Source organism: Azolla caroliniana, unplaced genomic scaffold (genome assembly GCF_043228905.1).
Source record: "Azolla caroliniana isolate FFs.n. ecotype wild unplaced genomic scaffold, voAzoCaro1.0.p SCAF_2, whole genome shotgun sequence".
Classification (NCBI taxonomy): domain Eukaryota; kingdom Viridiplantae; phylum Streptophyta; class Polypodiopsida; order Salviniales; family Salviniaceae; genus Azolla; species Azolla caroliniana.
In genome coordinates, this window is record NW_028230437.1 from 7956919 (window position 1) to 7982288 (window position 25370).

The window sequence follows — 25370 nt, forward strand, 5'->3', positions numbered from 1 at the left end:
GTGAAATCTTCGTTGCACCAGATCGAACAATCTATACGCTTTGGTGCCAAACCGATCATCATAGCCAACAAAGATCATCCACATGCTTGTTGGGTCCAACTTCTTTCTCAGATCCAACGCTTTTACCGGGTACACTACACATCGAAAGATTCGAAGATGTTGAACATTAGGTGGCTTACCAACCCAATGAAAATATGGTATGGTTTTGGGGTCGGCGGCATGCGGAACTCGATTTTGAATATAACATGTTGTCGCGACCACCTGCCAAGATTCGAACTCTTGACATAACCATGTTATAATCGAGTGTTATGTGTTAACCACACATCTAGCATATAATCATGTATATGCTTCCTCATTGTAGGTTTTAGCTAGCATCATGTGCATAATTTCTCCCTTGTATTATTAATACTTGGCACATGCATGCGTACCTACTGCCTACATACTCTATTGTATCACATGTGTGCAACAAGTATGCATGCCACTTAGTATAAATAGTTGAGTTCACCTTGAAGGAATTCAAGGTGAACAACGCCAGTCATGGACTTCCTATTCCACATTCATAGCCTTATTGATCATAGCCTCATCATCCATGCTTTGTCTTAGTCCGCGCTTGGTGTGTTCATGACACCACCTCTTCCCAATAGCTTTTTGGTAGTCCCGTCGTAAGAAGCATGGCTCTAGTGGCACCAATGACAGTATGGTTCTTCCATTCAGACACCCCGTTTTGTTGAGGTGTGTATGGAACTGTGAATCGTTGTCGGATGCCTTCGTTTTTACAAAAGACCTCAAATGCACGTGAGCCATAATTCTCTACCATTGTCGGACCGAAGTGCTAGAATTGGGAGCTCATGTTGTCGGATCACGAAGTTGCAATACTCTTTGAAGTATGTGAGTACTTTAGACTTTTTCTTGAGGAAGTACACAGTTGTATACCTGCTAAAATCATCAATGAAGGTGAGAAAGTAATAGGAGTGCGTGAGTGAGATCATTTTCATGGGTCCACAAAGGTCACTATGTACTAGTTGGTTCAATTGTGTGGATTTGTTGAGTAATGTTTGGTGACTTTTGTGGCTAGCTTTTCCTAGAATGCAACCTTCATACAATTCTATTGGGTTTAGATAGGATGGTTGGGTTTAGATAGGATGGTCAACCGGCACAAAGCTTATCTTTTACCATGCGATGTAGTGTGACACTATTTATATGACCGAACTTGTAGTGCCAAATAAGGATGGACATGGCCTTCGCCATGTGAGGAGAATGGATGGAGGTGTGACCAATTACAAAGTGAGGATTAGACATAAATATAGCCATCGGATACAAACGGTCATTTTGAGGTAGTTTTATAATTTCAAATTCTCCATTAGGGGGTTTGAAGTGAATAATACACGAGTCATGGAAGAACTCAATGGAAGATGCAATCGAGGTAGCTAATGTAACCAAAAGTATATTCCGGCTAAGACTCGGGATGTGATGCACATTGTAGATGTTGACATTTTCTCCACTTGGTAGGGTGACCTGGAGATTCCCGACACCGATGGCTGTGAGGAATTGGTTGTTCCCGGTAGACACGCATGGTACTTGAGAGGTGTTTGTAGTCGCGGAGCCAATGCTTTTGTGGAATCATGTGGTGAGTTGCACCAGTCTCAAGTAGCCATTCGAATATATCTGTGGTGTGGGAAAGGCAGTTGGAACTATTTAGTAATATTGTAAATAGTTGTAATGTTTCCATACCATATTGGCCAACTTTGGGCACAGTTAGTTGTTGGAGGTGTGCTCTAAGAAGTTGTCCATGTAGTTGTTGACGTTGTTGTTGTGGCTAGTTCAGTTGCTCGCGGCGCTTGGTGTGGCACTCACATTCAAGACGTTCATGGTGTCCGCAATATGTACAAACTTTTGTCAAAGTGATGACATATCGCATGTTGTTGTTGTTCCTCCAGTAGGGTGGTCCCCTTTTAAAGTTAGGTTTTCATTGCATATATTGTGTCGACAATGTTGAAAATGTTGCACTTGAGTGATGAGTGTCATTTCGCATGTTCTCTTATTGGCGGATGAATGCCATAAGAGATTCAACCATGAGGCCTATCGTTGATGCTTGAGTGGTTATAAATGGTCGCCAGGAGAAGGGCAATGCCGCTAAGAGTAACATTGCTTGGAGATTTGAATCCAATTGCAGTTCCAAGAGGAGGGCATTGTAAAATAGGGTACACCATTCATCAAGAAATTTGGTGATTTCATGGTTTCCTGTGACAGAAGTAATGAAAAGCTTTTTTAGCGATGCGACTTGAGTGATCAAATCTTCATGATGATAAGTGCTTCAGAGTAAGTTCCAAATTTCTGCCGAGGTATTGCAACGTCGAACCATTTGCAGTTGTGGGTCTCCAAGGTGGAACATGAGTTTTGCTTGGGCTTGGAGATCTTTTGCCATCCACTCAATGTTATTGGTTGTGGTAGGTTGGATTGTGCCACTTACCACGTTCCACAAGTCTGCTCATTTGAGCATCAGGTCATCCGTGTGGCTCATGTAAGGTAGTTGGGGCCTATGAGTTTGTCAAGATTGTAACTTCTCGTAGTGGTTGGGGAGAGCGGAGTAGTGCCTTGCACGGAGATTGAAGAAACGAGTACCGGGATTGATGGATTGAGTGTCGATGTGAACGAACTGAGTGTCAGGGTAGATGGACCGGGTGTAGAAGTAGGTGTGTCGTGTGTGTGTTGTGCCATAGTTGTCCAAATCTAACTAGTGGCAAGAGCACCAACTATGAAGGAGGAGGAAAGGAAACATGAAGGTGGTGGGAGAGAGCCTAACGCTCTAATACCGTGTGAAGAAGAGAAGAGAGTGAGAGTGAGAGTGAGGGAAACTGAAAAGTTATATTATATTAAAACGCCCTGTTACAACATTAGGCCTAGAGGTCTATTTATAACTTTACTTGAAGGTAGTTAGAACTTAGAGTCCTTCTTGGTGAATGTCACCAAGAAAGGTGGTTATAATATTTAATATTAGTATTATTATTTAACTTATATTCTAACAAAAAAGATGTTTGGTGAGGACATAAAATCAAATGGTGGAAATCAAACAAATGGCACAAAATGAGAGAGAACATTGTTGTATTCAATGGAAGTGAAAAGATAAACAATAATTACTAACTAATGACCCTAATCCTTCCCCACCAGGAACACCCCTTGAGAGTCACAACTACTTCTTTAAATAGAGTTTCATTGGGAGCTCAAACGTTCGTTAGATGAAACGTTTGTGCTTCCGAGATTTATTTTAATATTCTATTATTTTATTTTATGTAATTGTAACAGTTGTAACACTCTCCCGTTAGTCAAGAAAGTTTCAACCTTGAAACTATTGCATAAAAGTTCCTAAGTCTAGGGCTCTGGTTGTTGTAGAGGCTCAAGTAGCCATTCAAACCTTGGTTGTAGCAACGCTTCTTCAATTACCCACGACGGTTCGGATAAGGGTTTCCCTCGCCACTTGATGAAGTAGCGTCTTCTCCATCTACAAACTTGTGTCTTCAAAAGTGCTTCAAGTTCACATCTAATAGTTGCCTCGCGACCCCATGTTTCATATGGGCGAAAACGTTTGAGCAGGCTAACATGAAAAACATTGCGTATCTTGGAAGCCTTCGGGAGTTGTAATTTGTAGGATACATTGTTGAGTTGTTTGACCATCTTGTACGGTCCGTAGAACCAATGATTAAACTTGGGCGTGAGGCCCTAAGGTAATGGCCAACTAGCCAAATTGACTAGTACTAAATCCCTTGGGTAAAACTCCATATGTTCTCGTTTCTTATTGACACGATTGATCATCCGCGACTTTGTTTTTATGAGATGCTCTTGTGTTGCTTGCATCCGGTCCTTCCATTCCACCAAAAAACGAGATACATCCAATTTTTCAACTTGTGTCTTCTTAATCGTATGCAATAAAGCAATTGGCGTGAGGACTTCTTTACTTGTGGCAAGCTCGAATGGAGAGAATCTCGTTGCTGAATGGATTGCAGCATTGTAACAAAATTCGAGCATGTCGATGTGTTCCACCCAGTCCACTGATCCACTTTGACATAACATCAAATGTGGTCTTCGATGCCTTGATTGAGTCGCTCGGTTTGTCCGTCTGTTTGCGGGTGTGCGAATGATGACATACGGAACTGCGTGCCTAGAATCCGAAACAATTCTTGCCAAAATCCACGGGTGAACCTTGGATCCCTATCAGACACTATGATTTCTGGTAGCCCGTGATACTTGAAAACATGTTTAAAAAACAAGTGTGCTACATGTTGCGCTGTTAGAGGTGGTTTTGCTGGCACGAAGTGGGGCTTGTTTAGAAAAGAAATCCACAATTACCATAAGGATGCAAACCCCTTGGATGAGGGTAGATCAATTATAAAATCCATGGTTATTGCATCCCATGGACGGGATGGCACCGGCATCTGTTGTAGTAGCCTGAGCACTTTTCCTCGCGCATTCAGGTGTTATGAAGTTGTGTGTTGCTCCATTGTCTACCATTTGCCTCACAAGCTATGCCCAATGCATTAATTTTTTATGTTAAGAGAAAAAGATTGCTTGGGTTGTTGAATTATTGTGGCAGTTCTCGGCATTACCTACTTCCAGCCTCTAAACGTGTCGGTCCTCCTTCCGCGTGCCTTCTCCCTTGCGGGCCTCCTGTTGGCACGCCCAATTCCTCTTCTTCTCTCTCCCATCTTTGATCTTCCATATTGAACCCTTCCACTCTCTAATTCCGTGGCCTCTTGGTCTCCTCGGTCTAGTGCGATCTCCCCTAGTGTCGTCTGCCACTTCTTCAATCTCTTCTTGTTAGAATGGCTCGCCAATCCTAACCTGGCTCCGATACCAAGTATTACACCAATGGCACAAAATGAGAGGGAACACTGTTGTATTCAATGGAAGTGAAAAGATCAACAGTAATTACTAACTAATGACCCTAATCCTTCCCCACCTAGAACACCCCTTGAGAATCACAACTACTTCTTTAAATAGAGTTTCATTGGGAGCTCAAACGTTCATTAGATGAAACGTTTGTGCTTCCAAGATTTATTTTAATATTCTATTCTTTTATTTTATGTAATTGTAACGGTTGTAACAATTTAACTTATATTCTAACAAAAAAGTTGTTTGGTGAAGACATAAAAGGCAAATGGTGGAAAACTAACAAAGAGCAAGATGCAATTTGTATGAGAGTGATACACATGTTATTAATTTCCTGAAGACATCCCTAATTGGTGTGGCCTCCTATGGTTTCTAATCTTGATTGCTTAAATAATTTGTTTGTTGAAGATTTTATTTGCTGAGCAATTTGTATGGCTGCTTGTAGAGATGTAGTGCCCTTGTCAGATATACATCATGTCTAAAGAAGAGCCCCATAAGAAAAACAAATTGATTTCTTCAGACATAATTGGGTCTACTTGAAGGATTAATTGATTAAATTTTTCAATAACGAATTGGGGCGATCGGTTTCAAACCCTTTATGCTTTAGCAAGAGAAATAATATTAGGGAGCTAATTTAACATTAAACTAACAAGTTCTGCCTTCCTTTCATCCTAATATTTCATGTGTTTTGTCATGTCTAAATCTACCCGAAGCTCCAAATCTAAACCCTAAATCCAAAAACATAACTCTGACATGAAGTTTCACATGACGACTTCCAACCAAATTGGTCTTCCTTATGACATCATATCGATGAAATTGTGACTTGATGGTACTTTATTCGTCAAGTTCTTCTATATATCTCCATTCTTAAATTATGTTCACTTAAAATTTCATGTAACAAGAAAAACAAACAACCAATCTACCACATGATCGTAATATATGTTTGATGCTTCTAATTATTACATGTATTTTTATATTGTTGTTAAGTTTACAATGTTTATTAATTCCTCTCTTTTTTTGCATTCATAGTTGTGCCTTTTCTAGTTAAAATTTTGTTATTCACTCTAAGATTGTACTTAAATGTTTTATAATTAACCTTTTTTTTTGTCTAATACACTTGTAGTATCTTTTCTTAATGTAATGAGAACTATTTAGGTGTAAATTTAGTACTAGTGATTTTAAGTAAACAAACACAATAATGTTCCCTTATCTTTTTCGCTCTTACATAATACGGCGAAGGTGTTTTTAAATGCATGGATGAATATAAAACATAGTAGAATCAACAATATCCAATCAATCTGCTGATTCGATCAAGCCCTTTGCATGTACATATATATATATATTGGTATGATGCTTCATTTTTGTATAGACTTTATATTTGTTACCTTTCCTAAGTGAAGGATTTTTCTAACATAAGAAGTTGAAAATGTATGCACAAAGTGGGACTTGACTTCGAAATATCATCATAAAAAAAAAGTGAATGGCAATGTGGCCATTAATGTAGTAGAGCCTTCTCCTCAATTGAGCGTGTAAGTAATAAATCACATGCGCACCATTAATACGAGTAGATGGCTCAACAACTAGCCATTAATACTTCAACAATTATAGAGTTCCCCAACGAACATATTCTCATTATTTATTAATGCTAACAAGGTGAATCTAGTTTACCGTTTAGACCCACCGAATAGCATGCATGAAATAGAGTATGAAATGGCATTGACAAAGTAGAAAAAAACCAAAGAAACGGTTTCCATGTAAATCCAATTTATATCCCATTGTCCAAGGGTAGGTTTTCTTGGCCATTCACTTGTGACCCATCCAAGGCATTTGAAAACATGTCAATATGTTTTGAAAGAGTCATCATAGCCTACAGGATTGAAAGAGAAAAGTGTAAACGAGTAACTTCGTAAATTGCTCATTCAAAACATAAAATAACATATGCCATAATTGATAAGGTATAGTTGTATGTGTATAATTAATTATATGGTGATTAGGTTGTACAATGTATGTTATAAGCTAGTAATTATTCATAATTATGATCGATTCCTAACAATTTAAGTAAATAAGTGCATGCACCAACCAAACTTTTTTATGCTTTCATGAGGCATGACTCCTACGCCCTCATCAATTATTTGTGGGTGCATAATCAAATTTTTAATTAATATTTGAAACTTATTATTTATGTCATAAGTAATAAAAATCTTTTGCATTAATATTGACTCATTAGCGGGTGCAACTCATTACAGACCTTAACGTGTTAAATAGTAAATTGAGATGCATCCAAATATTGCTAGACCCTAGCATCAAGAATTTTCTCAAATCAATTAGCGAACCATTTGTTACTTTTGTTGCACATGCATTTCCTTCTAAATCTTTCGTGAGAATTGTACTTAATGAAAATGGAGCCACAACTTATCATTTTGGGAAAGGATTCATGCGCATCGATTAATATAAAAGGGTTTAAAGGAGAAAATTGTTATGTTACTATGACCATAGAATTGTTTTAAAGATAAAAACGTGCACGAGACTTGAAAAGACTGTTGTGATCACAATGAGTGAAAGCAATCTTTTTCGTGGATAAGGAAACTTTAGAGCACAATCATAAACAAATCTCAAACTCAACGCTCTTAAATTTTAAATTAATTGGTGTTTGCAACCATCAATATACCAAACAAGACCAATTTTGAAGGCTTTATGTGGAGAGAATGATTTCGAGATAGGGTGGTATAAAGAATATTAAATTTGAATTGTTCATAACAACATAATGTTGATCAATGATAGCTCATGACATATGTGTAAAACATCATTATTCTATAGTTATTTGGGGTTATGTCGTTGAATATTGTTTTTACAAACTATATTAGGGTTTAAACCTAGTAACTTAGTTTCATGGGCATCACTTTTGCAAAATCAACTATTATCTACGTTGTTTTCCTGTTGACTTTTGGTAGTAGCACTTGAATTCTACATGTACAAACCCATTGCCCATATTTGGGGTTTACTCTAGATTGATCAAGCCTTTTGCTTCTTCTTTTTTATTTTGGTGTAACTCTTGGAGGCCATAATCGATCTCTTCTCCATAATCCATAACACCAATGTCAAGGGAAGAGCACATTAATCAATGGGCCTCATAACTAGTGAGCCATCCTCTATGTAGTGTCATATGAAATCTTGTGCCTAGGTGTTGCAACCATGTGTACAAAGTCTCATCCACAAAGAGAGCATCTCACACTCTAAGAATCTCTAATTTCTTTACCTTACTCTTGTCCCATTCTAAGAATACGTTGATTATTAATCCCAATTTGTAATGAAGTAGACAATTGTCTTACATGCCCATAATTAGGGTTCTTCTAAATTCCACTGTGATAGTCCCTCTAATAATGCCCTTCCTAGAGGTAGTTGCAGCACGTTGCCTCTCTCAAACAATATTTAACTTCTTCCTTACTCATCATTAGCTTTTGCTCTGTTTCCACCTTACGAACTTTACCCATGAGTGTCATATGTTTTATTCTTCCCCACTTAGTCCATTAGCCATCAACCTTTAGTGGATCTCTTCTTCGAGAAGCACTTTGCATACCTCCATGTATGAGAGTGTGACATAATGCTAAAGTTATCATATGAACCAAGAAATGTGCACGCGAGCATCAAATGTTGCAACTCGGGGTTCATTTTCATCTTGAACCATTTCAACTACTAAATTATGTAATTGAGCCCATTAATGTGGGTGGTGATTGGATTAGAGTCCTTCATCTGACTCTCATATAACCTCTCAACACTTTCATAATCCAATATTGAGAAATATGTATTGTATGCAAGACGGTATCAGATGGTTCATATTGCTATGAAGTGGAGTTCCTTCCAATATTTCATTCTCCATGTTAGGACATCTCTTCTTATAAAGTAATCTCCACTACCACCTCTAAATCATAACATCATACATTGGATCCTTCCACAAAGACATTTAGGTTCCATTGAACTTCTACTTCATTGAGGTGAGAAGTCCCCTTAGGAGCTTGTCTTGTGTGAGAGGCCACTCACGGACTCTAGTGAAGCAGATAATGTTCTTTGTTCTATTAGCCTCCTTTCTTAGTTAAACACTTGTCTTCTCTTAATGGCTAAATATTCTTCAAATTCTCTCATTCTTCTCTTGCCCATGTGTGTGCTCCACCTCATCAAGAGCATCACCAAACCTTCCAAGACTATTCCTCTAAGTTGAACACTTGTCTCCTCTCACCGGCTAAATATTCTTTGAATTCTCTCATTTTCTTTGTGCATGTATGCGCCACCTCATTGAGAGCATCACTAAACCTTCCATTTAACTATTCCTCTAGCCATTGTACATGAGCCTCCCACTTTAGTAACGTTTGATGGGATTAGATGACCCAAACACTTGTTGTAAGTCCTACAAAGATGATCCTACAAGATGACTAAAGGAAAGAATGATGGAAATATCATGACAACACTTAAAGAAAATAGTAGAAAACAAATGGTTACTAAAGAACTATTGGAGAATGTGGCTTCACTATTCACATATATATGTACCCCAGTATCCAAGTGTGTGTGTGTGTGTGTGTCTTTCACACACACACACACACACACACACACACACACAAACTCTCTCTACACGTAGACCAAGTCACAAGTCTAACCTAGACCAACCACCTCAAATCCCTAAGTCTCTCCTTTTTATATTGGAGGATTCACGTTAGTTCGAGCTACCTGGTATTTCCATCTAGTATCCTATTTACAACACTCATGGTCTCTACACATTTTACGTAGTAAGTGCAATATGGGTTTTACATAGTAACTTTGATCAAACTAACTCAACTATAATCATACTAGCTACCATAGATTTGATTGATTATTCAAACTAATGATTTAAGGGCCTCATAGAATATGAATGAAGTGAACAAGAGATTAATTGGACACAATTAACCCAAATGTGGTATAACCAAGATTGTATAGATGTAACAAACAATAGTTTCGGTTGTGTTCATGAGCTCGATTCAATTATCTCAATAATGGTTAAAATAAACCAATATATTGTAGCAAAGCAAAACATCTTGTTCATCATGATCTTGACACTACCAACTCAACTACAATTTGATCACGATCTTGAATATTTGTGGTAAACTCATAACTTCTGCATTCAATCACGGTTCGATTACATTCTTTGGATCTCATGATCACCATCGCCAAGACACCAATATAATGTAGCAAAGTAAAACATCTTGTTCATCATGATATTGACATTATGAGCTCGACTATAGTTTGATCACATTCTTGAATATTTGTGGCAAACTCATAACCTTTGGATTCACTTGTGCTTCGATTACATTCTTTGGATCTCATGCTCACCATGACCCCAACACAACAAACTAAATTCTGGTTTGAAAGTTTAACACAATGATGGTATGGGAACATTATGTGGATTAAAATACAACAATACAGGTTCTTAATGAGCGCAACTATGTTTTAGCAACACTTTGTAGAGCATCAAATGTGAACTTGTAATAATGCTTGGACATGAGAGCTCCATGCATGGTGTATACACAACAAACAAATGCCATCCCTATATTACATAAAGTGAGCAAGGAATAGAAGAGTCCTACCAAACTCCTACGCGAATTGAATCAAATAGCCTCCTTGGACGCTATGAGGTGGGCACAGGTAGCTCAAGCTCAAACATGGGTGCAATTGTCACGGACACACTAACCGTGGATTCGGACGAAGCATGGATGACGGGGCTAAGAGTGTGGAACTTAAGAAGCTGGGAACGACACAAGAGCACGAAGACAGGGATAAAGATCAAGGAGACAAGATGGAATGAAACGAGAATACTAGATTGACGTGTCAATGACTGGCGTTGAATCCCTTGAAAGGGACCAAGGAGGGTTGAGCATAACATCTTGTTGACGTGAGGTTGTAGGTTCAATCCTCACCAACTATGTATTTTTATGTCACTGTGTCGTCGCAACGATCACACGCACTCACTCACGACGTAATGATGTCACATGCAGCTCAAACATGGGGCGCATTCGACAAGCTAAAAGTCAACTCAAAAGGAACAAAGGGCGAGGGAACATCAAGTGAAGTCAGTCAACGTGTGGTGGATTGATGACGGAGATATGTGTCATGAACCACGCGAAGAAACCCTCGGGTTCTCATCAGGAGACTCGAAGGGATCTATCCATGGATGGTGTATAAAAGGAAGGAAGAAAAAGTGTATGTTTCACGTACTATGTACATACTTACTACTTATGTACTACCTACCACCTTCCGCCCCCCCCCCCCCCCTTCATTAACGCAGCTCTTAACTCCTCTCTGAACTGTCTGCCCCAAAGTGGGCCTATTTTCATAAATATCAAGAACTTGCCCCCCCTCTCTCTCTCTCTCTCTCTCTGAACCTCCCCTGTCTCTCCCGTCTCTCTCTGTCTCTCTCTGCACCTGTCTCTGCACCCGCTCTAACGCACCCACACAGAGAACAGACGATCTTCAATACTCATACTCCTCCTCCTACTCCTCCAAAGGTAAGCTTTCTCTTTCGTTTCCTTACATTTCCATGTCCTGTTCAGCTTCACGTCTGGACCAAAGGTACTCTCCTTATTGAAGAGTTTTCTTTCTCTCTCCCTCTCTCTCCACTCTTAGCTTGATTTTTTTTTTTCAAGTGATAATCGTATTTTTGTTTTCTCCTTCTTAAGCTTCTGAAGGAAAAGTATTCGTCTTGGCTTAGATTCCACCTATTTTATATGTACCAGCATTTTTCATCCTGTATTTCTATTGTTATCAGGCTTTTGCTAGCATTCCTCTCTCTCTCTCTCCTGTATTTTTTTAGGCTCTATTAAAAGTACTCTCCAAAATTTGCATCTTTTTAAGCGAATATAGATAGTGGGATCAAACCTAGTATTTTAATGTCAGTATGAGATGAGGCTCAGATTAAGTATCTGCTCCATATATATCTAGATCTGTACAGAGTTGTCTAAATATATGTGTGTTTGCATATATTTGTGTGTATTTATGGTTGCAATTTGTGTATGTGTATATGGATGTTTTTAAGTATTTGTGTGGATGTATGCTTGTATGGCTAATATATAATGGATGCTTGTATATGTGTGTGTGTGTGTGTGTGTGTGTGTGTGTGTATCCACCCAGTGAAATTGAGTTCTATACATGTATGTGTGCGCACGTATCTTTATGTATGTATGTATGAATGTTCATATATACACAGTATACTCAGATGGTGTATACAAACAAGAAATTGAGTTGTATATCTACACAATATGGCGAACAAAATGGCATACACGAAACTTTGTCCACATTTCTGGGATCTGTTATCCTGTATATTTGAAATCTTTCATTTTATAAACAAGACAAATACACATAAATATACATCTACATATATTTATATATGCATATGATTGTAATGGGTAAAAGTTTGACATACCCCTGAACTTTTCTTGTTTCCCAAAAATGCCCCTAGTTAACCTCCAATATATAGAAAAAAGCGGATGAATTGACGGTATTATTGCTCAAGAAGAAACTATAATTGTTCAAGTGGCGCATATAATTTCTCATGTTAGAATGACCAAAAATCTAGGGGCATTTGCTGAAATAAAGAGAACGTTCATGGGTGTTTGTGAGTTATGTTATTCCCCTATTTATATGTATAAAACCACACAATGTGATAAAAATGGCATATATACACACATTTATCTCACACACTGAGAATCTATGGCTATAAGTTGGAAGAAAATTTGTTTCTAAAAACACACACATCAGAGATCTTATGGTGATTCTTTTAATGTGTTGCAGATGGGACTTACACAAGAAATAAATATCCATTCAAGGTTAACTGTGGTGCCAAATAAGCCAACTGCAGCGAAAAAGATACACCCATTATCATATTTAGACCACATCATGAAACTTCATACAGTAAAGGCGATATATTACTATGACACATCGAGTGTTAAAGATCGATCAAGTCTCTTGGATGGATTGAAAAACTCTCTTTGTAAGTCTCTTTCGACTTACCCTTTGTTTGCAGGGAGACTTCAAAAGAAGGAAGATGAGACATGGGAAGTGAAGTGTAATGATGCTGGAGTCAGAATCTATGAGGCTAAGTGTGACCTCACATTGGCAGAATTCTTCAGCAAGTGTAAGAAAGATCACCAACTTGAGTTTGAACTCAATAGAATGGAAATCAATGCCGATCATACTATCACACCAGTTTCCGTCATTCAGGTACTTGTGATCGATCAATTTCTTCATAGATCAATTGTTTATTGAATCTATACTCATAGAATCTTGGATACAAACTAAAGATAAGACTTTTATATTGGTTGTGATTCAAATATGCATGTTTTAATCATTTTTTTGGATACAACCCCTAAGTATATATTGGTTGTCATTCATATGTTCAAATTGTTCACGGCCATTTTTGTTACATTGCATGAAGTTCATGTGAATACTTTGTTATTTGCACACACATAACCTTAATTAGGAGTCAGTATGAAGGCTAGAGATAAGCCATTCAGATGCAAATCGACCAATGTATAGCCTTCATATTGACGCCTAATCAAGGTTATGTGTGCACAATTATCATATTAGATTGACAAACTATGCTTTTGGGTGGAGTTTGGAGAATCAGTATAAAGTCTAGAGAGAAACTATCCTCATGCAAATGAAGTTATTCCTTGCCTTAATATTAAGACTCCTAATAAAGTTTGAACCTGTGCAATTACGATATTGTTGTATTGCTGAATTAGGATTTATAATTAAGTCTTATGATAACCCACCTGCATGCAAATGGACCTATCGTACCCTGAATCACGGTTAAGTGTATGCATGATACGATATTATATTGGCAATATATGGTATTATTTGTAATGTATTTTAAGGTGTAGCAGTTTTTTTTCCCTTTTCCAGTTCACAGAGTTTGGGTGTGGCAACATTGCAATTGGAACTAGTTGGATGCATACCATAGGTGATCCAATGTGTGGGACACTCTTTATGAAGGCGTGGTCGGAAACATTCCGAGTGGCACAAATCTTGCACCCTCCTTTCTTCCATCCCCCGAGCTTAAAGCCCCGTGACAAGGTTAACCTTGAAGTGAAATCAAGAGATTATTATACTACCAGTTTCTTCAATGCTCGAGATGAAGATCAAAATGACGAAAAGCCTCAACGTGAAGGTCATAATGGTCTTGCCAAGGAGTTTGGAACCATCACGTTGAGTTTCAGTGAAGAGACTGTAGAAAAGATGATAAGTGAGGTGCAAGAAGGGAGCATAAAGTACGGTCCCCCGACTCCTTCTGATGTTGTATCAGCTCTACTATGGAAGGCCATATTGAGAGCTCAAGGTAAGTCAAAAACCGATGAAGCAAAAGTTTCTTTATGTCTGGAGTTTCGGAAAATCCATTTGCCCCCATTACCATACGGTTATGTGGGCACTGCTATCCATTTCACTGGCATATCAACGAATGCTGGTGAAGTTCTAAACCAGGACTTGTCTTATGCGTCGAGCCTTATCAATGAGAGTAGTGGATTGGTCGATACCGAGGAAGTCCGATCTGTTGTGGATTTGGTTAATGAGATGGAAGCACAAGGAAAAGAAGTTTTGAAGAAACCTCCTTTCTTATATTCGGATGGTCTCACTATTGCAATTTTCGATTACTTTTTGTGTTATGATGTGGTTTTTGATTTTGGTAAGCCGATAAGAGTTGGGTATAGGATCGAGCCATTTAAAGGAGAGGGTCAGCTTGTTGTTTTACCGGGTCCGGAGGGAAAATCATCCAGAGTTGTTGTGGTTTCCTTGCCAGAGGAAGTGATCAACAACTTGCTTAAAGATGATGAATTATTGAGGGTTTTGCCAGAGTTGTAATGATACAAGAAAAGCAAAATCTGGTGGAAATTGACTTAACGTATGAAAGCTTGAAGTGAAAACTTTTAAGATAATTCTTTTATTAATGATGGATGGATGCATAATGATGGAAATGCTCATTAACAAGGTTAGCTTGGCTTGGCTTTTGTCATGAAGAATTATTTGTACTTTGGTAAACAGAATTATTAATAAATTTATTATTATGGTACATTACATTATATTTCTACACATTAAGTTAATTTTTTTATTTTATTCTTCACCAAAAAATAGCTGAGCTCACAATTTGTTTCCAAATGCTTGCTCTTGACTAACATTTGTTCATGAATACCATTACTTCAGAATTTTCTTATATATGCTGGTTCATTGCTGAGAAAGTCCATTTAGTGTGATTACCCAGAGATGTGTTTTTTTATCTTGCCCAGTTTTTGTGGTGAGATGTTTTGCCTTTGTGCTGATTTCAAGGTAAATGAAGTTTAAAACGTGTACAATTATTAGTCTTGCCAAATGGTTCTATGTTGTGGATGTTATGCCTTACTGAAGCAAACCCAAAATATTATCTTTTTCCATTTATCTGCATGTTGTCATTACACTTTTTTTCTAGCTTATCAAAGAAATGTAATTTGGACAGATTACTTCAGAGCTACCTATGCTCGTGACAGGCAATGGAATCCATTTGCAACTAAATGAAGCCAGTATTCTAGGAACAGAAAATTGCAATACAAAAGTTGAGTGGTAATGACTGTTACTCTCCCCATTCCTGCAAAAGGTGAGAGGTGTGACGATCGAACATGAGTTCTTTCAATTTTATGGTTTGGATGTTATGGTATATTAGTCGAGCCAACATTGAAAAAGATAGAAGAAAGAGAGAAAAAGAGATAGATGACATCTTGAGAAGTCTAATCCATTCTGTCTTCAAAGGAAAGAATAAGGCCTCTTTGATTTCCCATCCATTGCATATGTTTTGCAAGGCATAGTAAGCCCTATTTCATGCCTCCAAGTAATGACACCCTTTCTCCGATCTAAACATATATGAACATACACATGAGATCTTGGTGTATCTCTCCAAGCTTAAGTGGATACATGTACACACTGATGGTCAAGCAATGCGAGATTTGGTTCTGAACACTTGTGCGATTTCTTAACATTTTCTTTGTAAATTAAGGTATATGTTACCAAACCTCTAGGCTAAGTCTATGAGAGTATTATCTTATCAAGTGTCAATGTTAAGGTTAAGTTTAAGAGTTATTAATAGAGTTCGTTAATGGACGTTAAGTAATTAGGTAATACACTCAAAGGTGGATTGAAACCCACTCTTCCCCTATAACCATCTAATGTGGAAGGAAACCATTAGTTTGTCACAAAAGAATGTGACATAGACTTAGGTTCAAGGTTGGTTTGGTGAAACTAGCTAGACTGACATGAGGTAAGAGCTAGAGTAGCTCCCCAAAGTGGATTGGGAATTGCGGGACGGACTAATTGGGATTGTTGGCATACCAGGTAGATTCTTGCCCAAACTCTTTTTAGATTTAGATATGTTTGCATTAGCAATGTTAAGGTGTTGAGTAGAATGTGGGGAAATGTTTCTAGTGTCACTCGATTTGGTGCTAGAGCATGTCGATGGTTCGTGGTAGGAGCACCACCAGAAGAGAGTCCACACTCGCCTTGATTTCCGGATCACTCTGACGGGCTATCGCATACACATCCTCCTACCTCTTAGACCCCACTAGGTGGACAATATCTTGATCATGACTTTTCTTTTGGCCAAGTGTTGGTCACCTAGTGACCACTAGTCAACACAAGACTCAATAACCCTATAGCCAACCTTATAGAAGACATGGATTCCAACTCCTCTCATTTACATCTATTGGAGATTCTGTATAAATATTTTAGTGAAGGAGGGAGCTCTCGAGCTAGTAACCTCCTCTTATGTAAAATCCCCCTACAATGATAACAATGAGACCCAAGGGTGTTCATATCTAGTGATACATGCTAAGCTATGTGAAGTTTTTAATCATTATATTCTTTAGAATCAAAAGCATCTAAATTGTGGACCATTAGCTAACAAATATATGATCTCAAGTTTCAACAATAAAACTCAACAATAAAAACAAGATTCAACATTGTGTTTGACCGTTATGGAAGGAGTTGATCCCTCCATCTAGAACAATAGCTCAAACCATGGGGGTGAACCCACAACATTGACCATTTTGACTAATTTGTTCATATGCGCCCATTCCATAATGGGGTCAATTGCATGTCTTCCCAAATTCAGGCCCATGCATCGTAATTCTCGAACTAGCAGTCAAAAAGATTCTTTACTAAAACCAATGGATACTATTAGTGATAGAACCAACAAGGACAATAATAGTGTTTGGAGACATGCAATTTTGTGATTCACCACTTAATTTCTCATTGGGTAAGTTAGCACTTGAAATTGTATCTCCTCGCATCATAGCACTTGATCATTTGTTATACTAAAACAACTTAAGAGTGAAAATTCGTTGAAATATAACACAATTAAGTTCCTATTTGATAAATACAAATTTGCATATTCAATCTTCGGGCTCAATTTTATGGAACACTTCAAAGTGTTTGGCTATCCTTTTTTATTACATCGTGAAAAGATCACTTACATGACAAGTTATGTTGTCGTGTAAAAGATCACCTCTACAATGTGATCTATATGATATAAATGTATTGATAGTTAAATAGGTGGGCACTTGAGGTCGCCCATGCTATTTTCATGAGACCTTATCCATCAATGTACTTTATTTCATTATCAAACACGAGAGTATCCATGGTCTACATATCTTCAATCAGTAGAGCAAGTGTCACATTTTATGCGTGGCACGAGAAAAGTACATAATGTTAGAACTATTAATAAAACATGTATAATTATATCCTGAGAATTAGTGCCATCCATTGCCAAGGATGTTATTATAAATATTTGTAAATACTATATTATGTGTTTCACAACTTTTCATTCTTGAACATCAAGAGTCACTACTCATTTTCAGATGTGTTCCTTGAAAATAAAGGAGCTAAATGAATAGAGTTTTTCACGTTTTCTTTTCATAAAAAGAGATTTTCACGTTTGGTTCTAAATTAGAGATTTCATAATAATACATTGGCATTGACTACTAATAAGAAGGCACCGAGACCCACTAGTATTAGATGGATGCCTAGAATCGTGGTCATCTTGTTTTTGTCTTTCATATTTTTGGTCTCATAGGCCATATTTGACCTCCGAAGACGATAATAAAATCTCCCTCTCTCCCTCTCTCCAATGAAGACACGAGTATATTAATAAATGTGTGAAAAACTCTACAATGATACCATAACTAATTGGTGCCACCACTACATGGGTTGTGGGACATATTGAATCGCCAATAGGCAAGACGAACATTCCATGGAGGAAAACTTTTTGACTTAACTCCAATAAACAAAATTGCCACATCAATACTCCTGTCAACTTTCATAAACATGCTCTAACTCTATGCCTACCATGAAATACAAAAACATTGTGCATATCCCAATAATGATGCAATATGCGACCTTCGCAAATATGCTCTAAGTCTATGCCTATCATCAAATACAAAAGCATTGTGCATATCCCAATTATGATGCAATGTGTAACTCTCTCTCTCTCTCTCTCTCTCAACAAGCAACAAAGAAGAGTTTTACCCCTATTTGTTTTATACTTTAGAGACAAGCCACGAGTCATGATCCCTCACGAGCTAGCATCAATTCTTGGATCCAACTTTAACATAACTTAATAATTGTAGGGGACTCTCGTTGCTTGTAAACTATGTGAGACAAAATGGATAACACATCCATTATTACTCTCATCCTTTTTACCAATAAAGTATGACACTTTCATTATTAAATCTGTAAAAGAACACATTCGTCCTTCGAAACCTACGACAATGGAAGAAAGATCACAATATCTCGAGCCCACATGCTCCGACAAACACAAAGAAAGAATATTTAAATGGCTAGATTTTATGCCTACAGTAGATTGTAACGAATACTCAGTGGCTTACAATGAACACTTCAATTGGTGATGAGAAAAAAACGTGTAAGTAAATATAATATATGATTATACTAGATGTGATAATTGTAGTGCAAAGGCACGTGAATGGGTTCCATCTCGAAGAACAATATATATTAAAGACCACATATTCAAGGTGTAGCATTATCAACCCGTGAATTAGAAGAATTATCACAATTTGTGGATTATTTCTTCACACTTGAAAGGATCACAATCATTAAGATCATGTGGATGATTACGAAAAATGTGTCATAATTATGTTTTGGGTTTATTGGTTTGGAATAGCTAGATAATAATGGGGAAAAGTGTTGGGCACGTGCATTTACTATGCTTGTGAGCTTTAAAGCTTGAGAACTTCTCATAAAACTTTATATTAACATGTTACATGAATCTTGTTTTGTTTGTGCACATTCTCTTCACCAATACATGCATACATCAATTATGTTATCATTACAATTACTTCTGCAATGATGTACCCTATGATTGTTGAAAATAGATGCCATAGCACAACATGCCCAAATAATATTATGAAATAATCTTAACTATACTTTGTGGATAATTCTTTTATAATGAGTATGTATGTCCCACACTTGAATTGAGAGTTGGTTTCAATAAACATCTATGGATAACAAATAAGGAATGTGGAAGAGCCCAATGGATTGTTAACAAGTTTTAATTGGCATACAAATTTTCTTTTATATCCCAATCTTCATTAGTGTAGGATTCTGACTCAATAGGCCTTTCAACTTTGTATAACATTACCTAGCATACTGATTGGAAAGATATCCTTTAGAATATAATGGATCTTTTATGTCTAATTAGTATGGTAAGATTTGCAATTATGGGCATTTACTAACTTGTAATTTACCTTGCAACTTAGTCATGGTGAATTACTTCCTCTATTGGGACTCCCATGACATATACTTGGGGCTTATTTTACAAGGAAAAACACAATAATCCCCCAATAGTTCAAGACTAAAGTCATGGAATTGTGGTGAAGGTTAGAATACATGAATTTTCCTTTCAACACAATGAGATGGATTGCGATGTGAATAAAAATTTCCATTTCCTCTAAAACTTGACATAGCATACAGATGTATGTCATAAGCAAGTTGTGGGTGACATTTTTGTCAACAAAGCAGGAGTTTGCAAAATGGAACATTCAACATCGACACATTTCATATTAAGAAGAGACTTCCCCACCTATGCATTGAGCAAATACTCCAATATTTTTCTTTCACCCCATAAAGAAAAGCTTAGTAATTGTGCAAACACTTTTAGAACACTTCAGATGATACAAAGTGTTTTTCAAGCCTTCGGATAGGGCTTTATTAGATTGACAATTTAGAACTCCCTTGATGCAGGGGCCATTCAAGTATGAATACATAACAGTAAGAAAGATAACAAATGTTTTTAATATTTACAACAATTCTCGAAGGGTACAAGCGCCATGCAAATGCATGTATATGTGTATATTTATAATCGCATACATTCGAGAGAAATCTTTCCTCAAAATCATTTGCAACAACAAACCACCTACACCATGCCAAATTCAGTTTCTTCTTCGTATCAAGCCGTAACAATCAACCTTTGATTTCCACGCTGTTACACTGTTATATGGGGGGCAATGTGTTTCCAACGATGACTAAATCACCCATCATATTACTCTTTTGAGGATAAAATAATCTACCACTACCTTTTTCAGTGATAGACATATGAACATCCCCAGCTTTTCTGTTTGTTGATGACAATAACTATTATTTGTCATATGCTAGTTTCGTATCCGTCCACGAGCACACATTTGAGCATTTGTCAGTGGTGACCCTCGGCTTTTTGCATCTCTGGGCGGGGCTGAAAACATAAATCCTGAGCTAGGTCCATCTTTATGGTTTTGCAGAGGACCTAGAACCTCCACTACTTCTTGCATCATTGGCCTTGCTTTCGGATCTCTAGAAAGACACCGTGCCGCCAGACTCGCGGCTTTCTGAACACCTTTCAACGAGTATACATCATTTAGACGAGGATCGACTAACCAAATCACCTTCTTCTTATCGCCCAAAAAGGGCCGTGCCCATTCTACTAAGTTGTGTTGTCCGCTTGGCCTCGTTTTATCCATTGATTTACGACCCGTTATTATCTCTAGTAGTACTACACCAAAGCTATATACATCACTTCGCGCTGTTAGATGTCCTGTTTCACATGAATCACCACACCAGTCATTTATGTTGCTCAAAGAAGTGTTATATATATATATATATATATATATATATATATATATATATATATATATATATATAATTTAACAAAATGTCTAAATTAACAAATATATATGAGTCGATCATGATATACAGATTAATTTCTGGATGATTCTCCAAGTTTAAATGTTTGGCACAAATTTATCTCTTATGATCCATGAAACCTCAGGCCTCCTAACTTTCAGAAACATTGTTTAACTTAGTTTTAGTAAATCTTGCAAAAATGCTTAAATATCTTTTGTAATTATTTGGCAAATCTTTCAAAAAACCCTTGATAAAAAAATAATAGCCAAAATAATCATCCTCAGTGTAGAGAGAAGAGAAAAAAGGTCAATACAAGGTAAGATGCATACCAGTCATAACATACTCAGGGGCTGCATACCCATAAGTACCCATTACTCGGGTTGATACATGGCTTTTATCGCCTTGCGGCCCATCTCTAGCAAGCCCAAAATCTGAGAGTTTGGCATTATATTCCTGATAAAAATTAGCTAACATCAGAAGCATTTTTTTCTTTTGTTTTTCAAAGGGTGGCAAATCTTTTTCATATCTAGGAAACTTTGCAGCATTGGCAATCTAGAGAAAAATCCCTTTGGGTTATGTGTACAAAGTTCCAAACTGACAACATAAGAATGATTGTGTAACATTCAATCAGGAAACTTCACAAGAATGAGAAAACAACATACCGAGTCCAGAAGGATATTGGAAGTTTTGAAGTCACGAAAGATAATGGGTCGCTTCCGCCCATGGAGATATGCTAGCCCCATAGCAGCTCCCCAAGCAATCTTCATCCGAAACAACCATGGTAATGGTGTCGCTCCCCCTATCGTCAAAAAAACCGTAGAGGAAACATTATATAGTAATACTTTTTAAAACATCTATAATGGAAAGTTCAAGCCCATTTTAATTTCAGATATGGGTATCTTATATGAAGCTGAAACACACACATATATACTTCATTTAATAGATGAAACTACATTCGATTGAAAGAATGTCTTTAATATGATAAAAATCTACACTTTTCAATTGACAGAATGAAAAGTTTATGCATATGATGAAAAGCTTACTACGAAACAAATGGTTCTCCAAGCTTCCTTTTTGCATGAACTCGTATACAAGCAACCTTTGTTCACCTTCGATGCAATATCCAACCAACTTCACTAAGTGCTGATGATAAACCTCACCAAGATAGTCAACTTCGGCCTGAATATAACAATAGAAAAAAGGCTGCTTTAGGCAAATGACATTTTCATTAAGACACATACGTGTTCATGCCTAAGATGAGAGCATTGCCTTTTATATGGATGTCTCCACAAAATTATTGTTTCTATATTCATAAGCTCACGTATTCAAAATTCTAACACTTACATATAAATGCAAGAGGGTGTGGTAGCTAGTGGCAATAAAACTTCCGCTTTGCAGCACTGAGGTTATGGGTTCAAGTCTTTCTGACCAAATCAATGGTTTTTCAAGTGGTGATTCAACAACGAGATTTTAGGCTAAATTTGCAACTTAACAAAGAGATTTAATGTAAATTAGCAAATTTTACCAAAGACATTTGGCTATATTTACAATATAACCAAGATATTTTCGCTGTATTTAGGCTAAGTTTGAGATAGAGAAAAGAATTTTTAGGCTAAATTTGTATATTACACAATGAGAATTTTGTGATTTTTCAATAAAAAGAATTTGAGCTAAATACAGCTAAATTTGCGACTTAACAAAGAATATTAAAGTTAAATTACAAATTTCATCAAAATGGATTTAGACTAAGAAATGTATTGGTGACTCTAACAAAGAAGGTTGAAGGTGAATAATAAAAATTAAAATTAAAATTACCAGCCATTCCTTGTGACCTTGGAGGCCATTTGGATTCAGAATCTTCACTGCTACTACAAGGCCTGTGCCTGGTTTAGCAGGCGCCGTACCATTCTCTTCTATCCATCCTTTGAATACGTGTCCAAAACCACCCTCCCCCAGAAGACTATCGGGACGGAAATTTCGGGTTGCACTTCGCAAATCATGAAAAGAAAATTTCCTTAGTGGAGAAGACGATAATACCTCTTCTTCAGTTCTTGGATTAGATGGAACCTCAAATTTGGATATTATATCACCCTTGCAATCATCAGAAGATGAACCTGCCACAATTCACATGAAAACTGTTAAAGAAACAAAATAAAAGAGTTTGAGGTATGTGTCTATGTATGATTCATTAAAGGGAACAACAAAAAACTAATGTTAGGTATGTCTACAGCTTTGTATGCATCGATTATTAGTAAACAAAAAGGAACTAGTTTTAGGATATGTATACAAAGTTTAGGACTGTGTATAGTTCATGGAATGTTAGGCTTGTGTAAAACAATGTATGGTTCAATTATAAGAAAACAAAGAAAAACTAAATTTAGATTGATATACAACTATCTATGCATCAGTTATATGCAAATTAGAAAAGACTATGCATACATCAATGAAGGAAACAGAAAAAATAATAACAATAATAATTTTACATATATATATAATCAACAGTGTAGTGTATGCATTAATTTAGGGAAACAAAGGTAATGTATTCATACAAGTGCATATGATTCAATTATAGTAGAGGGGGGAGACTAATTTTTCAGGATTTATACTACTTTGTTTCCTTGATATATAAGACGAATATCGAAAGCTCCCTTTCAAGGGGTTAATAATTACTACACATACAACTTCGAATGCAAGAAGTGGAATTTACAATCCATATACATACATCCACACATATACAAACAGAAATAAATACACAAGCACACGTGCATATATACATGTAGAAGCACCAAAACTCTAGATTTAACATACATAGCGAAAGGGAGTTCTCAATATTCTTCATAAATAGAGAAACAACTAGAATTAAGAATTCACACAAATATGTATACAAACACAAACAGACAGACACAATGAAACCCGAGATTTAACATACATATAGACAGACAAACATGCATGTCCCACTTACACAACCAAACCAGAAAATTCAAATATATGAATACTTCATACATGTATAAATACATACATGTAAACATAAACGCACATCTGAACCTAGAATCCACAGGCATACATATGCATCAAACGAAGCAATGATAACACAAAGAAAAAGCGTGAATTGATTACAAAACCTGGTGAGAAGAGATTTCCCACTTTGGCAGAGGAATTGGAATACCGGACACCAAAGAAGACACAAGAGAAAGTAGGAAAACATGAATTAGGTCCTGCTTTCTCGTCGCCTTCTTCTTTTTCTTTTACGGATTCGTCTTTTTTATCATGCCGAACTCGTGGTTGCTGAGCTCCCATTGCTATTGCGATTGCTATTGCTGCTGCTGCTTTCTTCTTCTTGAAGCTCAAACGGTTATCATATAATCAGAAGAACTACAGAGGAATTTGTATGGAGCACTCTGCAAATGGTGTGTGTGTGAGGAAGCCACGAATTTTAGGGTGTGGGAGGGGAGGAGATCTGATCGCCCTTCGTCTTTTAGCTATGGCGGTGAGACAGAGGAAGAGCTCTGTTTCTTTTTTAGCTCTCTGAAAGAGAGAGAGAGAGAGAGAGAGAGAGAGAGAATTGTTGTGACTCTGTCAACGAAATGTTTGGGCTATTAAATAAAACTTAAAATTTAATAAAAATTTATTTTCCTTCTTTATTTTGTTCTGTGTATTTTATATTCCCATCCAAAGCCTCAGATCACAGACACACACACATATGAGAGTAGAGTGGGCGAGTCAGGTGAGGGCCACGAGCCCCAGACCCATACATGATGGGCCACACACCAGCCTTCCACCAGGGCGAAGAATCATCGGCATCTGGGTTTTTACGCTGATACACCCCCTCCTCTCCTTGCTTTCCGCCTTTTGTCGCTTCTCTCCTTTCTCCTTATGCTCCTTCGATCGTTAATCCTATACATCGTGTGTTGTCGATCATATTCTTAACCGCACGCATCATTGCATGCTTTTGTGCGCCCTTTGCCATCGGTTTGTGTTGTCCCTCCCTCGGAATACCACCTAGGCCTACCTACTCTTCATCGACTTCTCGCATATTCTTCTAGTGTAGTATTGTACCTTTCATCCCGTCTCCAACTGTCCATGCGTCTTTCGTGACGTTTTGTCCTTTCTTGGAGACGTGCGCATCTCGCATTCTAAAGATACTTGTAATTCGTATAGATCATGCAAGATGGAGAACTCGATCTTACAGAATCGAAATATCTCGATCATCGGTGTCGAGGGATTTCTTCGCATTGCCTTTTACGATGTTGAGAAGCAGTCGTCTCCTTTTACTTAGG

General features: G+C 37.2%; 2 protein-coding genes across 2 annotated transcripts; one reads left to right on the top strand and one right to left on the bottom strand.

The window, feature by feature from the left end:
* The first annotated feature begins 11281 nt into the window (after positions 1 to 11281).
* LOC147867287 (acetyl transferase 1-like) lies at positions 11282 to 14973 on the top strand. The gene is made up of 3 exons (XM_087315080.1): positions 11282 to 11414; positions 12697 to 13125; positions 13810 to 14973. The coding sequence occupies exons 2-3, from the start codon at positions 12697 to 12699 to the stop codon at positions 14761 to 14763; spliced, it is 1383 nt and encodes a 460-aa protein (XP_087171206.1). The 5' UTR covers positions 11282 to 11414; the 3' UTR covers positions 14764 to 14973.
* A 5233-nt stretch (positions 14974 to 20206) lies between these two features.
* On the bottom strand, positions 20207 to 24480 carry LOC147867288 (receptor-like cytoplasmic kinase 176). The gene is made up of 6 exons (XM_087315081.1): positions 24216 to 24480; positions 22909 to 23207; positions 22137 to 22272; positions 21756 to 21892; positions 21423 to 21546; positions 20207 to 21004 (listed from the first exon to the last, which is right to left on the bottom strand). The coding sequence occupies exons 1-6, from the start codon at positions 24388 to 24390 to the stop codon at positions 20586 to 20588; spliced, it is 1290 nt and encodes a 429-aa protein (XP_087171207.1). The 5' UTR covers positions 24391 to 24480; the 3' UTR covers positions 20207 to 20585.
* Positions 24481 to 25370: the final 890 nt, after the last annotated feature.